The 18,053-nt window shown below is 34.9% G+C and overlaps 1 protein-coding gene across 2 annotated transcripts in view; it reads right to left on the minus strand.

Moving 5' to 3' along the window:
* Positions 1 to 18,053, minus strand: part of ITSN2 (intersectin 2) — a 73,819-nt gene that overhangs the window by 22,181 nt on the left and 33,585 nt on the right. The window contains exons 15-29 of one of the 2 annotated variants that reach the window (XM_083351814.1): positions 17,868 to 17,955; positions 17,409 to 17,548; positions 14,760 to 14,840; positions 9,166 to 9,302; positions 8,349 to 8,797; positions 7,699 to 7,820; positions 7,351 to 7,529; positions 6,665 to 6,806; positions 5,950 to 6,155; positions 5,176 to 5,234; positions 4,105 to 4,271; positions 3,910 to 3,955; positions 3,713 to 3,834; positions 2,948 to 3,044; positions 1,497 to 1,688 (exon numbers count right to left, since the gene is read on the minus strand). In XM_083351814.1, the coding sequence (XP_083207940.1) occupies positions 1,497 to 1,688; positions 2,948 to 3,044; positions 3,713 to 3,834; positions 3,910 to 3,955; positions 4,105 to 4,271; positions 5,176 to 5,234; positions 5,950 to 6,155; positions 6,665 to 6,806; positions 7,351 to 7,529; positions 7,699 to 7,820; positions 8,349 to 8,797; positions 9,166 to 9,302; positions 14,760 to 14,840; positions 17,409 to 17,548; positions 17,868 to 17,955 (2,227 nt within the window). The remainder of the gene's footprint in view (positions 1 to 1,496; positions 1,689 to 2,947; positions 3,045 to 3,712; positions 3,835 to 3,909; positions 3,956 to 4,104; positions 4,272 to 5,175; positions 5,235 to 5,949; positions 6,156 to 6,664; positions 6,807 to 7,350; positions 7,530 to 7,698; positions 7,821 to 8,348; positions 8,798 to 9,165; positions 9,303 to 14,759; positions 14,841 to 17,408; positions 17,549 to 17,867; positions 17,956 to 18,053) is intronic. The other variant, XM_083351815.1, reaches the window with a different exon arrangement.

Below are 18,053 nucleotides of genomic sequence, written 5' to 3' on the forward strand. Positions count from 1 at the left end.
ATTTGTTACATATGTTAAATCTAAAAGTATGAACTACATTGTTAACTGTGTAAAAGCCAGAAAAATCATTCTAATTATATAGGAAATAATTCAAATTTCATAAATACCTTCAATTAGGCCAAATCACAATCACAAAAGAGAAAATGAGCATTCATGTTTTATTGATCAAATGGTAAGCAAAGCAAAAGTTAGAGGAAACATACAAAACAGTGAATGCTGAAGCCAACACTATTCCAGTTATTCACAAACTGAGACATAAGACTATATGTATAAAAATTAGATTCTACCAGGCACTTTAATTATATTAGGCTACGTATGGAATTATACCTTATTCTTGATCTCCCTTTCTTTAAAAAAATAAAAAATAAAAATAAAATTCTGCTTCAAAACTATCTCTATCCCTTGACAAAACGCAGATTTCTTAACAATTAGAAACCAGAGTAGTGAAAAGTTGGTAATCTCTGTAGTAATAAGAATGATGTCAAGAAATATTATGTAATTGAAGGAGCTGTACACTCTGAAAAATGTCAGAGCTTTAGCTTCAGTACAGAGATAACTCAAAATAACCTCACTTTGATTCTGTTTGGTACTAGGTGGGCAAAGAGAAACTTTGACAAGTTTTCAGGATTGTAATTTTGTTGTTCAGTCTGGTATAGTGGTTAAGGCACCAGGCTAGAAACCTGGAGACTGGATTTTATTTCTATCTTAGGCATGACGTCAGTCAGGTGACCTTAGGCCAGACAAACTCTCTTAGTCCTAGGAAGTAGGTAAGTGCAAACATTGCCAAAAACATTGTTCAAGAAAACTAACTTGATGGCACAAAAGATCAACCCTACAACAATAAGGTAGCATGCTTGTAATCCTTGTAGGGTCTGTTTCCTGACTTGGTCTACCTCAAAGATCTGATGGATCAGATTTGTGAGGTTGGAAGCCTATGTTATAAAACTTCTTTGATGCTTTCTTTTTAAAAAATGAAAGAAGGCAATAATCCATATTTAACTCTATTGAGGAAAGTTGGACTATTATTTTATATGTGCAATTTGCCTGTTTTATTATGCTACTTACATTGTTGTTTTGATTTTATTATATTATTTGTATATTGTTTCTCAATGGTATGAACCACTGAGAATCTTTTTGACTGCACCAGACATAAATTAAATCAGCCTATCACTCTCTTACTCAAATAGCTCACTACCCATAGGAAGAGTTCAGCATAACATAATTTGAGGGATACTTAATTGAGCTTTCCAAACAATTTCCTTAAAAACTACTGCCATGTTCAAAAATGCACGTCCACAGCAATCTATCTGAGTGATTAAATTATTTTAGTCATTATTTTTAGCCCTACAGTTTTAAATAACTCAGCATTTTTCTGTTGCAGAGATGGATGTGACCATACAAATGCACACCTATATTGAATGAAGTATTTGAATTTATTCCATACCAAAGCATGAATACAGAGAAATTCAATCATTACTTAAGCATGTTTTACTTACACTGTTGACTTGGATCAGAGTCTACAGTCATCTTCACATAGTTTGAAGGAAAGAGGCCATAAATGCCATTGATTTCTCCTTGCCACCAATCCATATCATCTTTGTTCAGTACATTTATAAGCTGCCCCTTAGAAAAATTGAGCTCATCTTCATTGTTTGCTGAGTAGTCATACATTGCTATCACTTGACACACTAATAGAAACAAAAAATATGACAAAGGACATGTTCTTCAGGAGCACCAACAATAACTATTTCACTACTTGTAAAAATCCCCATCCTTGCCTAGAAATTTACAAAACTAATTATTTCAGTTTGTGCATGTTACATATTTACATTTAACATCATAGGTAATTCAGAAATAGCAACCATAGTCTCAATGGCCCAGTTCTGCTTCTGAGTTGAACAGTTTTGACTTCTGGATTGATTATCTCAGCAAATGTGGATCTGACCATTCTGCACTCAATTCTTAAAAGAAGCTATCATAAAAGTATAGGGCTGCAAAAAACTGAACTGCAATAAGGTGTCTTTTTTAAAAAAGTAGAGTGTTGGCAAAAAACATTTACTAATATACTTTCAATCTTTAAACATTTGTGAAGGTAAGCTTTGTCAATTATAAATCATTTAAATTTTTATACATAGTTGTCTCTTGCCCACTTATTTATTACTATTAATAAATAGTACAAATTCTTTAGGACATTTAATGGGGAAAATAATGCCCGATTTTTCCCCAGTTAATAAATTCTTTTAGTTAAATGAAATTTGATTAAATTCAGAAACTTAATTTATTTTCCTAAATTTACTTATAGACTGTCTCTCCCAAAGATTCTATTATATTATTTATAATAAATTCAATATATGCCCCCCATTCTGATGCAATTAAATTCAAACATGTATCAATAGAACACACATTTTGCTTTACTTTCTCTTGTGCTAATTTTTTAGACTGCCTCTCAGAATAAAGACTTGTTTTTTTTCTTCTTCATAAAGTACAAAGCCCCAAACTTTATAAAATTCAAATAGTTTGGCTATAATTCATAATCAAGTATTTTATATGATTTTATCAGAACTCTAGATATCAATGATTTTATACAAAATCTGAAGAAAAGCCAGAATATATATATATTCAATATATTTACATATTGAGAAGTCAAAGAAATCAAAGAAAAGAAAGAAATTAACACAATAAATAACTACATTGAAATGATTATCAAGAACAAGCTATAACTACAAACAAAAGAATCAAACCAAAAATAAAACACAAGTTATATGACTTGCACCTAAAACAAGGAGGATCTGTTTTTTGTTAATATATCACAATTCCCATGTGAATCTAAGTCATAAACCATGGGTTACAAATTATAATGGATGAAATCACACAGTATGCTAAGCTCTAAAAGTAACCCTTTGCTATGAACTCAGGCACCAATCAGAAACAAGCTTTAATTGCTCACCTGGATGAACAGTTGGCATAGCCTTTTCATGGCTGGGACCTAACAGTTTCACATGAGTAGCAGGAAACCATCCTTTTTGTCTTTTTTTCCCTCTCGCCTGAAAAACACAATTGGTGATACAAAATCTAATATCTGTTTACATCTGCACTTTTACCTCTGCTCAGATTGGCAGTGAGAGCCTCTTATCTTGTGCTTTCTTGCCCTGTCCTATGAACAAACCATGGTCTCAGATTTAATGCCTTTATTACATTTTGGGACAGCTGGATTAAAAAAAAAATGTGTTCTTTCCTACTATTGGATTCAGAGCTTTTTTTGTCATAGAACGCTCAGAACGGAGTTCCGGCACCTTTTTTGGATGGAACCTTATAGGATAGGCAAGGAGGGTTGTATGACGTGTGAGTTCCGGCACCTTTTTCTTTTACAAAAAAAGCACTGATTGGATTCATATGTGCCAATAAGGAGGAAGAGTGCTAAATTCCTCTCAAGAGCAGATGATGCAAGAGGGATACCAGATCTAGTTTTTGGTAGATAAGTGTTTAATATGTCTATCTGCTTATTCCTTCCTGTTTTAATTTATATTTAACTTCTGAATATTGCTTTTGATTTCAATTGATCAATCAATCAACCAACGGGATCTCCTTTTTAAATAATTTTTTTTCTTGAAAAAATGCATTTTTTTTAGCAGCAAGTATTTTTACAGACATAATTTGCTCATCTAGATAAGGAACCTGATACCCAGTCAGAAAAACCTCTTGATCTATTTACCTGTAGTTCTCCCTGCCACCATCCACTAGAATTTTTCTTCAAAATTACAATCAGCTGTCCAGGAGCAAGACTCAGCTGTTCCGTTCCTGATGCGGTGTAGGATGTTGTAACTTGAGCAATTTCTAATGAGAAATATGTATCAGTGTAAAATGAATGATTATAATATATAATAACATGAAAAAACCAGTAATACTCACCAGGTTTTTTATTTAATGTTCCTGTTTTGCTAGCTGGAGGAGAAGTCTACAAGAAAGAAGAAACAATTGGGAGCCCAAGTTTAATTTTAGTTCTCCCCCTTTTTTTATTGCAAGCACCCATTTTTGAAGTATAGCACAACCTTAGAAAATCTAAAAGCAGAACACTTGGGAAGCAGAACACCTGGGAAGTCTTACCTCATGATCCTTTGGTTTGACATAGTTTGAAGGAAAGATTCCACTTCTATCACCAATTCTTCCAGTCCACCATTCCCCATCTTTCTGACTCACTATTATTTCTTCACCTTCAGTGAAAGTTAAATCACCAGGCTCAGAACTTGAATAAGAATATAGTGCTATATATTCTGAAAAGGCAGAGAAAAATTCAGTCATGTAATAAAGCTGTATATGACTAAAGATTGTAAAACACTGGTTCATGTAATCCCTTCTACTTCAAAATCTTTCACTAATGCTCAGGTAACATCATGCAACAAAGGGAATTATAGATAACCTTTTTTTAATGACAGAAAAATTCAAAGTCAAAATGTAATACTTCAATAGCTTAATCACACACGAACATGTTCCTCTCACATTTAGAACATCTTACACCATTCTTTAGCTATGTGTAGTGTCCCTTCATCTATCTGGGTCTAGCATGGCAGACACTTAAGAGGATATTTTCATATGATTTAAAATATGAAAGAGTAGATTCAACCTACATTTTATATATGAGAAACAATAACTTAGATATTAGAAATATGATACTATATACTGTGATTTGTAAGTGTAGCTTACTAACGGAGGGAAAGACATACCCTCATCACACATATATACACTGCACATTTTGGTATTTGCAAGGATGGCAATTTTATTCTTCACTTAAGTTAATGCTGGTTAACAGATGAGAGTTTGAATGCTATGCTTAGGCTCATTTCTCCGAATCCAGCATGCTGATTTCTTATCATGTGTCATAATTTAACCTGCATTTAACTTTCATTTTTAATTAAATTATTTTATTAACGTATTCAGAGGAAAAGTACATGCCTCAGGTAAAATATATGGAGACCAGAATAAAAGGCTTTTCTATCTTTCTTATTCCAATATTTATCTCAGAACATTTATAGTATTGGACAGATAAACAATGTTAGTGTTCTAGCATGGGTGTCTGAGACACTGTGCAGTGCTATGCATGTTCTTTATTCCTTCAGACAAATACACTCATTCAAAGACTTAAGAATCAGAGTGCTTAAATGCAGTTCTTACTCTCACCTGAAACACAAGTTGATGTGGAAGGATTCTTATTTATAACTGAATAAACAGCTTCTGGTCTGAAAAAGAAATAATTAAGTTAAAGTTATTTTTCCACACTCAATGAGTCAAACTTAGAGATGCTTAGAAATAAGGGAAAGAATTCATCAAGTCATGTTAAATATGATGAGATGCTGCCTCATCTCTTTCTCTTCTCATATATCCCTCCCCATCCTATCCTTGGGTTGGATTCAAAATGAAGTTTCTTTTTCACAGTAGCTGTACTTCAGTATGCTATGGTTAATATTAATTCTGCTAAAATAAGCCATCCTTGGAATCCATGGTTTAAAGTTGGGTGATTTCCTACAAACCTATCAGCAGAAGGCACTAATAAGAACACAAATGTAAGAAAGGAAGGGAGATGAGAATTCTGTGTGGATATTGTGTTTATTAAGATAAAACCGCTACATCTGGTAAAAGGTTTCTTCCAAATATATTTCTCAATTTCAAACTTCATTTTAAAAATTCTGAGTTTATCCCAAAATTTGGGAATATAACGTATGAACAGTTAAAAAGAGAATAAAAATTATCTGTGCAACTGTTCTTAATTCTAAAATAAATATTCAAAGCCAGCAAAGTTTAAAGACAGACGTGCTAAAAAATCATCTCTGTGGAAACAGAGATGTCCACATGAATCCTTCCAAATCTCCAACAAAGTCTTCTATTCACCTTCTACACAAATCACATGTATTTTGCCAATAGTTTCAGTTCAAATATTCTGACAGCCCTACTTACTCCTCTCTTTGGCATTCATTTCCAGGCAAAATCTTCACATAGGATTTGGGAAACCATCCTCTTCTTCTACCAGCTTCTCCATACCACCAATTTTCTTGCTGCTCCAGCACAGTAATTATGTCATTTTTTGAAAAGTTTAAGTGATTATCTTTTTTTGCAGTCCAAGAGCAAAGTGCTTGTGCTTTTATGTTTTCTACAGCTTGTCCCTGTCAAAGGTAGTATATTAATGCCAGCCATGCAAGTTTTAAAGACACAAAATATAAACTAAAAATATTTTCACTCCAAAAACATACTATATATATTGTCTTGCCTACAAATTCCAACTGAATTATGGAAAATTTTCCATAAAATAGAATCAAAGCAGGACAAAATCTAGTAAACTACCTTGAAAATTTGTGTAGTAGACAGGGTAACCTTTCATAAACAAATAATTAGCCATTTATGCAGATTACCACTATGTATTTCTCATATATACTGTAATATTGTATTATATGAAGCAGAATACAGAGTACTTTCCATTTGTAGATAGTTCATTCCCAAAGACTCTGGCATTATAAAATGAGCTCCCCAAAGAAAAGCCAACCCCAAATATACATTTAATAATAACATAAAAATGTAAAATACCAAAAGTACAAAACTTATGTGTTTTGGTGTCCTTGGCATATTAATGCTCCCAACCCTGTGGCAATACTTCTATTCTGAACCATGAACATACCTGTCCATGGATGGGAGAAACAGATCCTGGGGAAACAGTGCGAGTAAAGGCAGACTTTTTCTGCCATGAGCTAGGATTTAAATTTGCAAAAGATACATTTTGGTACTCTGCTTCGTCTGCTGGTTTACTGGGTGAATGTACTCTGCAAAATCAAAACATTTACATAACGGGATTACTTTCAATAAAACCCAACATCCTAGCAAAGTAGTCAAAAAACTTTCATGGTCTCCCAGAAAGGACATCTTAGGGATTCTTTATAATTCACAGCTTCTGCAGCTGCTAAGGAATCCTTACTCTGCAGAAAGAGAGAAATTCTTGAAAGCAACTTGGGAACCTTTTGCATGCAGATGGATCCTCCAGTTACAGCTGTTATTTTTAATACACGAAGCACACAATAGCAAAACACAGCACAAATACTTTTACATTTTTAAACTGGAAACAGACATCAGCTTGTCGCACATTATGTTAAATTAAAAAATTGTGATGTTGGTGCATTCACTGTGAATTAGTTTTATTGAAATATTTGTATTGTATTAATGGCTATTCTTTAACCTCAGCTGCTGATTGCCTATTTATTTGTGTGTGTGTGTGTGTGTGTGTGTGTGTGTGTGTGTTGTTGGTGGTGGTAGTGGGCTATTATTCTTAGCCAGCCAGTCACTAAATTGAATACATAAAATTATATTTACTCTAGAGGAACTGAAGTAGCTGGTAGAGAGACTGTCGGAGGAAGTAAGGCTTTCTTGGGAAGTGAAACGGCTTTCTCGTTTTCAGGTATTTTCTCTACATAATTGCATGGAAACCAGCCAAAATGTCCTTGAAAACTTCCATATAACCAGCCAGGTTCTCCTTCAGTTTTCTCAGCAACCTGGAAAGGAAAAGAGAAAATAATCAAATATAACGTTGTTGTTTTTTAACTTGTTTACAAATATGTTTTAATTCTACTACGTGTTAGCTGGTGCATTTTTTAAAGAAAACACACCACAAAATTATTTGGGATTAAGTAAACTATTTAGTATTCAGAAATGATAACTTACCTCAATAATATCTCCGGAATGGAAGCTTATCTCATCTTGATTCCTGGCTTCAAATGGGTATAAAGCTCTATAATTCACAAAGCCTACTGATGTCTTTGAATCAGCAGCACTAACTGCATGGCCTGAAGAGTCAAGGAGAAACTAATTATTGATTGATAGTTCCTGAGAAATGCTTTCTCAAAAGTCTATTCCTAGGAAGGTCAGGATTTCTGCAAGCACACCACCTTATTCTCTTGTTTAAGTCTTGGGAAGAAGAGCCAAACACACAGGAATCATTGCTACTGAAAATTTGCCATCCCTTTAAGCTCCTATTTCCTCACCAATCAGGAACAGCAAAAGACAATGTAGACAGCTACCAGAGGTCATGGTAGATCCTATCTAAATGTCCTGTGCATAACAAATGCCTTTTCATTAATGCACAGGAACCTTCTTCTGTGGCTACTACCACTGTTCCATAAAAGTCCCCTGTCCTCAGTAGAAGGTTTCCAAAGCAAAGCAAAGAGAAGGGGAAACCAGCAAAAACCAGCATCTGCTTTCTGACTGGAGCATTCATGAGAGGGACTCTTCTGTCCACCTCAGGTTCCTAAGTGTTCTTTCAAACTACAGAATAATCCAAACCAAACCACTCAAATCTTAAAAAGAATAGTTACCTTCATTTTTCATGACAGACTTAAGATTTCCCTTTGTTTGTTTAAGAACATTTACGTTTTTCTCATTTAAATGGGAAACAAATTTCTCAGAATCTTGCGAATTAAAAATATCTTTTCTTTTCTTCCCTTCTTCAAATCGTTTAAGCTTTTCCTCAGCTTCTTTTGCAATCTTCTCCTGTCTTTTTTTTTCTTCTGCTTTTTGTTTCTGCCTTTGCTGTTCAGTCTCTCTTAGAATTCCTGTTTGTTCATTTTGTCTTTCCTTTTCAAATTTCTGCTCTGTCACTTTTTGTTTCTGGATCTCCCTCTCTCGTGCAATGGCCTCCTCAGCTCTTTGTTTTTCCTCATGGATCTTTTCCTGCATTCGATCTTCTTTCAGACGCTTTTTTCTTTCTTCTTCTTCCTTCCTGATGGTTTCTTGCCACAAGTTCTCCTTTTCCTGTTTTGCTTTTCTTTTGAAAGACAAAAAACATAATTATTCTGTTATTAGTATTGAAAAGCAAGACTGAGTAGCAAACACTTGACATGAACCTTATACCAGCTTCTTATTGATTCCCTTCTGAAGGATTTAGGTTCACCTGTATGATGCAAAGTCTTGGTTATAGCAATATTAATGTTTACTATTTGCTGAAATGCAGAATGTTAGGAATAAATTTAAGCCTGATTTTAATTTTGTCACAGCAATGTAATCAGTAAAGAGTGGTGAATACTAGCATTCATAAGGACTCTCAAAATGCAGTTTCTGTATTTATTGCTGCCTATTAATAGGAAACAGAGAATAAGATGAAGAGGCTAGATGAAAAAATGAGGAACACATTACCGTGTAGCCTCATCTTCTACACTCTTTTTCAAAGCAAGCTCAGTTCTTTTTCTTTCCAGTTCTTGAATTTTTTCATGTTTGATTTTGTGGAGCTGTTCAAGCGCTTTCTGCTGTGTGCAGTAAGTTTCTCTTAGTTCCTATTAAGAAAGCACAAAATTAAGTGAGCAAAACAGCAAGCAGATTTTAGAGAAGTGATTCCATTTAATATTCTGAATCCAAATGTTCCTGCATGTTTCCCAACAATCATATAGAGTAAGACAAAATTATTTGTATGTTTATTTTTGCTTCTGCGGCAAAAAATGCCATTAAATACCATACCATTTAAACTGCCCTTTAAAAAAACATTTAAAAGTCATTCTTTATGGTTTTGCAAATATGTAGAAAAACGTCTGCAATGAACACTGTTTTCTAATCACTTATTATGTCCATAACTTACTTTAAAAGTCAGAAATAATTTTCTGTAATGATGATGGTACAAAGTTACATTTCTTCACCACTGCTTCAGCCTTCTAGTGATGTCTACAGCAGGGCAAGAGAACTTCTTAGTCTACTTGATATGATGCCACAGATACCTGCCAACACTTTGAAGAGTGTACGATTCTATTCTAACCCCTAAACTGTGAGATTATTTTCAATTGCTGAGGCATGATTTTTTTTGTTATTCGTTTACTAAATTACTTCAGAACTTTGTTTGAAAACGATCACAAAAAATTATTCCAAAATGTTAAAATATCAAACAGCAATATGAAGAGGAGAAAAACAATATAATTCAAGGTGTTGTTTATGATCTATACTGATCTTCATGGCACGGGGCCAGGCTACCTACAGAACCAGCTCCATCCATTACATCAGCCCACCCGATCAGGCAGGGAAAGTATGTTGTAGTCTCCTTCAGGGTCCAGGAATAGAGCCCGCTCTGACTTTGCCCCCACCTATGGAATATTAATTCCCCAGAGGTGAGGCAGGCCTCCACTCTCTGGCCTTCTGAAAAGGAGTTAAAACATGGCTCTGCAGGCTTGTGTAGGGAGCCCAGAGGAGCAGGCAGTCATGGGGTTTGTTAGTGCCCTCTCTTTGCCTTCGTCAACCAATTTTAATTATTCTTGCTTCCTTAAAAATTTGTATAATTTTTAATGTTTTTAATGTAATGTTTTATTTGTAACATTTTAATTTTTTATATACTGTTATGTTTTATTGTACACTTCCAGAGTCCCTCTTTGAGAGAGATGTAAACAGAAATGTTTACATATAAATAAATAAATAATCTAAAATCTACTACGAACACCACCTCACCCTTCCAACTAAGATGAACATTGCCTTGTATGAGCTTCAAGACCACATAAGGATCTACTTAATTTGGGCAGAAATGGTAATCGGGATATATGTAAATTGATGCACATTTATTTTATCATTTTACTACATACTTATTGGTACAGGAATTGGAGAATTATTATTTTTATTCAGTCATGTTCTGCAAAGACTAATCCATTGACTATAGTTATCATAAGTCAACATGCACATCTTGTAGATAACACAGATCATTGTGATTAATCAACTGAGGGTGCTTAGCACCAACTTTACAGTTTCTACCCTGCAGCATACATGTAATTCATGTCATTTACACATGTAAGCTCTCTAAAGATTGCACCCATTGCCAAAGCCTCAAGGCGTTAATTCAATTAATCGTTCTTATGTGTCCAAAAGGCCTTTCCTATATTTTTGAGAACATTTAATTGTATCAGCAGACATAGAATTAATGTTTTATTTCCAATCTCATACAATGAAGTGGCTAAGGATGAATGTGTGAGTTATTGATATTCTGAGTTTTTTATCATTCCCAATACCACAAACATAACACACGAAGTCTCTGCAGAAATCAGTAGCTGTTCATATCTATTTCCCGCTAGATTTTTCTGATCTGTCATCACATTCTTCAATGAACTCCTCAAATGTTTTTTTCAGTCCCTCACTTTCTTCTAGTAATAACGAACGTTTGTATACTTGAGTTATATTCTTTGCTGAAATTAGGCTTGCTTTAGTTATATAATATGCTTCACACTCAACCCCATTAGGTAGGCCGGACCAAGAAATCACCCCTAGTTGTCTGCTTGTGGATCTTGTATATCTTGGTCCAGGCCATTTACTTTACTTGCTACATTCATTAACAATATGCATTTTGTTGGCTGTATTTCTCATCCCATTTTTTTTCTGATTCAATCAGAGCACTATTAATTCTATTTATATTTAAGTAGTTTCCTATATAGTGATGGGAAATTTTCCGAACAAGAGTGAAAAAAAAATGTTAATAAACACTGTATCTGCATATTCTTCATAATTGCCATAAATTGTAAACTGTAGGACTGTATGTAGTTGGAGATGGAATTACTGAAAGGAATCATAAAAACTCTGATGTGAAATACCAATGTGTAGAAGGCCCTCAAAGATTCAAAAGACTTTTTAGTATCTTACATTTTGTCTGAATAACGAGAGACTCTTTGCATGCCAATCACTTGAGTTGGGTGGAATGTTCCTGCCAGTTCTGTGGCTAAGTCACTTTCCTGCAATCACGCTTTACACTGACATAACAATGCCATTGTTTAAATTGAGTACAGAACATTAGATTGTTCTAGTACACCATCAGTTGTGTGATTATGAAGTCACTGTATTATACTATTAGACATTGTCAGTCAATGTCAAACCAACTGTTAAATGAACAAGATGAATTACAGAATCTGAGTTACTCCAGTATAATGACTAAGATGCTGGACTAAGACACTGGGAGCTCCAGTCCTTCCTTAAGCACAGAAACTGGCTGAATGATTTTGAGCCAGTATCTGTCTCTCAGCCCAATCCACCTGAATGGGTTGTTGTGGGGGAAAAAGGAATCAGACACATTATGAATGTCACTTTGAATTGTACAAAATAAAAACAATCTTCTATTTATCCCTTACTCTTACGTTGATTTAATTGCTTAATGCTTTCAAATGGGAGGCTTTAGGTCCAAATCAAATGCCAGGTTAAGTCTTCAAAAATTGTGCTTGCACATATACATACTAATATTCCCTGCATATCCTGCTTTTATCCATTATACACGTAGGAGAGGTTAGATTGCTTCCCACCTTCCAAAAGTCCTTTGCTGCAGAAACAGCGGAACCTGTAAGATTCCCCTTTTTTCAAAAAGTCTCCTTTTATATTACCAATGGCCAGTGCTTTTTTTATAAAAGAAAAAGGTGCCGGAACTCACACATGTCATACAAACCTCCTGGCCTACCCTACAAGGTTCCATCCCAAAAAGGTGCCGGAACTCCGTTCTGAGCGTTCTATGAGAAAAAAAGCCCTGCCAATGGCCCAAGGAAAAAGGACCTGGGTGGCTTAATATAGCCTGGCAAAATGTCCATCCCATTCTAAATAAGTGCACCTCAGGCAGGACACCCTTTCCATAATGCTATAGGCCAGCACAATCTTATTCTTGTTATATGGAGTTATCACCCTCAGTCTTCTGGATGTGCTTCCATACTAAACAGGCAGATAGAATGTTCTTACACACACCCAAAGACAGGTGATGCTTCTTAATGATCTTGCACCCAGACGGGGTAACATCATCAATGTCAGCGAAGCGTTGAAGCACTAGCACTGATGATGTTACCCAAAAAGAATACCAAAAACCTGCACTTTTTGAAAGCAGCTACAAAACTTTTAAAACAAACTGGAATTAAAATGACAGGAAACAAATCCTGTGACGAATGCAAATGCCAGCTCTGTTCACAAATTATATCGACAATATGAGGAATTCATATCATTGTTCATCTTCTTATATAATTTATCTATCAGAAATACTACTCTACATTCAAAAAACAATAAGTTGATCAGTTATTCTGTGAATAGATATAAAGTATGAATATTGGTAGTTCTCAGGATACTCTGTGACTTTTTTCAAAGTGATCATTTGTGAACAAAAAGATTACACAAGGACCAGTTTCATAATGAAAATGTAAGCCAGAATTCACAAGGATGTTCAACTGTGTAATATATGATTTTAAGCAGATACCAAAGTTTTTTTTAATAAAAATCATTTATATACACGGAAAAGTCGCATAGCTAATGACAATTATCAACCTCACTGTCCGAATGTCCTTCATTTCAATTCTCCTCGACTTCTCTGTTTTATAATTCCCTTTGGTCTTTTTCAGAATGATAGTCAGTGCACGTGTCGAAACAATGATTTATAAAATCTCATACCACACTATTGTTTTGCTACAAAAGGCCAATATTGCTATATTTTCATATCAACAGCTCTGGAAATGCTTTCCTCTCTTTGATCTAAGGGGGAAACTGGAAAAAGGCAACATGGCAGCCTGTATGCAAATCAGAGCAATTGTCACATTGTGATAGTGGAAAAGCCAAACAAAAGATGATCTTATATATAGCATGTTCAGCAGCAGTTTTTGTGGTGGGGTAGAATTTGGATCCAAAGAGGTAATCAAATGGGTTTCTGAAAATAGTCTAACTATGTAATCCATAAGGGAACAAAGATCTTAATACTTTTATTGTGCAAAATATAAAGTTTTATAAAAACCTGCTCAAGAATATATGCTGTTTTGGAGGGGATAAAGGCACAATTGAAATATATTGTATATTGTTAGTTGTTATATGAGAAGAAATATAGGTAATAAAAATGGTCTCCAGGGGTGTGGGTGCACTGTAGTATTTGTACTTTTTTGTATTGTTTTTATTTAGGTTTCTATGTGTTATGTTTGTATTATTTGTATTTGAATAAAATATTTTTTTAAAAAAAATAAAGTATAAAGTTTGCCCTAGTGATAGTCTACTTGGCAGTTGGTTTGTTATGAAAAGCCAAGTAGATGGGAGAACAAGTCAACATGTAATGAGCTTTGTAATTTCACAAGATTTTTCTCCAAGGAACATATATTCGTGAGATTTTATGATCTGAATCCAACTTCCTCTGATTTTATAACTATCTAAAAGAAAGTAGCAGGCCACTTTCTTCAAGTGTACCTCAGAAATCTAGCTAGTTTATTATTCTTTTCTGCCAATGTTCTTTAGGCAAAATCAAGCATATATGTAAATTTATCAGTGGATTTTTTTCTTGGTCTGGGGAGAAGCAGAAATTGTTTTTCACAAAATGGTATTTTTTTACTTATTCTGGGAAATCTGGCCTGGACTTTTCCTTTGTTATGCATGTTATAGAAAACTATTTTCTATGGTCAAAACAGATAAAATAATAACAGTCTTGATTACAGATAGGACTTTGTTTCAGATAAACTGGTAATGAGTAGTAATCCATCCACCACACACTACGTGAGTTTTAAGGATTTCGCTTAAAAGCAGTGACATGAGGATTATTCCTACCTTTTCCCATAATCAAAAGTATTTGGTTAGTGGACAGAGTTTAAAAGCAAGCAAAAGGCAAATAAAATCTCTTCCTGCAGTAGAGCACCAAATTATTGCATAGGAAAATATTTTGATTTAGTGCAATGCAAATTTTTTTGTCACACACACACACACACACACACACCAATACAAAATACATGGAAATTATTAGAAGCAAAAAAAAAGGCCAAAGATTAGAAAATAACCTTAAGTAAGAGGAAGAGGTTGTTGAGACAGCTTAGCAGATACAAAAGGCACTGAAGAATAGAAGCATCCATAGTCTCACACTGTAAGATAAGGCAGATAAAAAGCGGTTAAACTTTTCTCTGGGATTGTTTTGAAGGTGGAGAACTTAAGGAATCGGAATAATTAATCTAGCAATCAAAGTTCTGATTCATCTCTCATCATATTTACCTATGTATTATGTGAGTGTGGGTGTGAATGAGGGAGATAGACAGAGTCTTCTATAGCCAAAATTAGTAATATTAATGGTTCACAAATAGGATCAGCAATAAAATCTTGTCCTTTGCAATGTTCCTATTCAGCCATCGTTTCTTCTGCTCTATATGCCACTCTATTTCTGTTCTCATTTCCCACAGTAGAATGCATGCCACAGAATGCATAAACATGACTGGGCTAAGTTTGGGGAATGGGCAGTCCTTCAACTGTTGATCCCTTTAAGCCTACTGATGCCTCCTGCTTGAGATGAAGTGGTGGTCTTTTGTAACGTAAGGATTGGTACTTGGGTAGGTATCCTTCTACAGCAGGGGTCTTCAAATCTGGCCCTTTTATGACTTGTGGACTTCAACTCTCAGACTTCCTCAGCCAGGCATGCTAGCTGAGGAATTCTGGGAGTTGAAGTCCATAAATCATAAAAGGGTCAAGTTTGAAGACCCCTGTTCTACAGTATCTGCACATAAGCTCTACAGTGAAAACAGGCACTGCAATGGATTTGGTCTCATGGGAGCAGTCTATAAAAAAAGCCTTTTATATTTGTTGCTCTGCCTCTTGACATAGACAGGACAGACAGGTCAGGAACTACGGTCCAATTCTCTTGACTACAATATTTCAGGAAAGAGATCAAACAGCTGCTCCTTTACAATCTCCTTTCACTTGCCCAGCTCTACAGCATATGTGACTGACAGGTAGACCTTCCTTGAGGACTGCCATGTTTAGTAATCATTGAAAGTTACAATGGTGCTGACTAAATAGTTTTGCAATCAATCTTTCCACCATTGTAGCATTCCTACAATTATGTGATCGCCATTTCGGCACTTTCACTCCAGACAAGTGTTTACAACTACTGCAGCATCCCAAAGTTATGGGATCACAATTCCAAAAAGCAGAGTCAGTGGAAAGCAGTAAAATTGCAAGTCGCAGTCATGCGATGTCTCATTTAACAACTGTGGCAGGGGTGAGGTTGTTAGTCTGTTGCAGTCACATGATTATTTGTTTAATGATCGGGTTGCTTAGTGATAGCACTGTGGGTCCTAACTGTAGTCATTAAGCAAGGACTACTTGTAGTTGGCTAGGCTAAGCCTCCAACTTTAATCAGTCACAAGAAAGTTCAGTTATGTAACTGAGAAGAGGAAGCTGCTTCTTCCATATCACCTCCCTATGCTGTTTACTTAAAGAAAGGAAGAAAATAAGGAAGGAAAGAATGGAAAGGGATGGCAGCACTGACTTTTCCCTTTGTTATATTTACAGACATACTATCTACCTTTCCGTTATGTGGAAAGGTTTCAGACACACATTGTTAAGTAGGAAATTCATAATCACCACACTCCCAAGATTAATTATCTTAAACACAAAAATCATAGCTTTGCCAGCCCTCCATATTCCAATTAATATGCATGTATATGTATCTAAAATATGTTTTATAATTTAAGCACAAATACGCTGTAATGTAGCAGGGAAGACTGTCACTAAATGACTTATACATCTCTTTTGCTGTCCAGGCGTTGACAGTTGAAGGACAATTTCAAGTCCTCCATTCATAATCTTTGGCTCTGAAAGAGATTTGAATCATAAAAGCCCTTCAGATAAGATGCTCTCTGTCATGGTGCAATCATGCAATTTTGGGAGGAGATGACAGAAAACAGGAAGGAAAAGAACACATTACTACTAAGTAAGCCAGGTAAGGAAGATTTCAGGGGTAGCTTAAGTCCTTGCAACACACTTCAGGAAAGAATTTGAGTGGAGAACCTAACTGCCAAATACAATGAACATGTAATAGATTCTTTGTTTAGAAGTAAGCTTAATAACTGCAGTTTGTTCACATTTTTGGTTTTCTCACCCTTTTCAAGCATTTTGTTTTCTCCATATTTTCCCCTTATCTGCATATTCCCTATTCTCACTGTTGTGACCTACATTCTGTAGATGAATGGAAGGAGATTAGATGATGTAATATGAACTTCACTTGCACCAAGAAACTGCTTTGGTGTGTCTTAAATAATGAACGTGCTGAGTGAAATAGTTGGCTTTCCTTTTATTACATTATATTTTTTATTAAGGAAAATAGTATTGTCATCCATTTCCCCATGCCAAGGTTCACTTTCAATATTTTAGTTGAAGTTACTTCAAATATTACTAATTTACCTTACAATATGCAAAATAATACCCCTGTAAATCTTGGCGTAGATGGGCCAAACTGCAAAATGCTGGTACTAATTCTTTTTAAAATCAAATTGGAGATTAATGGGGCAGCATTTGAGTATCATCAACAAAATGGTATGCATTTTTATGAAATCTCATAAACAGAAAATAACACACAAGGCTTGATTAGTTGAAGAAAGAAAGTTTCACTAAATGAACAATCTTAGATGCTTAAATAAAAGGCGACAACAAAATTGTACCTTGAGCTGCTTATTAAAAATATCAATTTCTGACAGCTTGGAAGTGGTTTCTTTTTCTAGTGTATCTAGTTGTTCCTGAAGTTTTTGGCATAATTCTTCTTTTTCTGATGATTTCTTCTGCAGTGAATTTAGATGTGTATCTGCAAATGAAAGACCAATTATTTAATATTTACTTACAAATTTTCAATGTTTTGTCACATATCTACACACCATATTTACTTACATTTACTAATACTTTAGTCTTTGACAAACTATAGGGGAGAGCTGCCTTAAACAGTCAGAGTGCTATGCAGAGTGGGTGATGCCATTCAAGCACAAAAAGGAATGGGAAGATTTTCTATCTGTCTGAAAAGGGGACCTCAGAACTGCTTTTCAGACATGGCTCATTTGAGGGAGCAAAAATACTCCTGAATGAATGTATACTTATAAATATGTAGACATAAGACTGATGATACTTACCAAAAGAGTTGCTCATCTTGTTGTGATTTATTTTCTCACTCAGCTGTTGTTTCTCAGGAACAAGAGCAATCAGCTTATTCTGATATTCCTGTAGAGTTGAGGACAGTATATTTTAGAAAAGTAGTACCAGCATATGTGTTTGGCATAATCTGATAATACAAATGAAAGCACAGACTTAAGAAACAA

The sequence above is a fragment of the Vipera ursinii genome (genome assembly GCF_947247035.1).
Source record: "Vipera ursinii genome assembly, chromosome: 1".
NCBI classification, from domain to species: Eukaryota; Metazoa; Chordata; class Lepidosauria; order Squamata; family Viperidae; genus Vipera; species Vipera ursinii.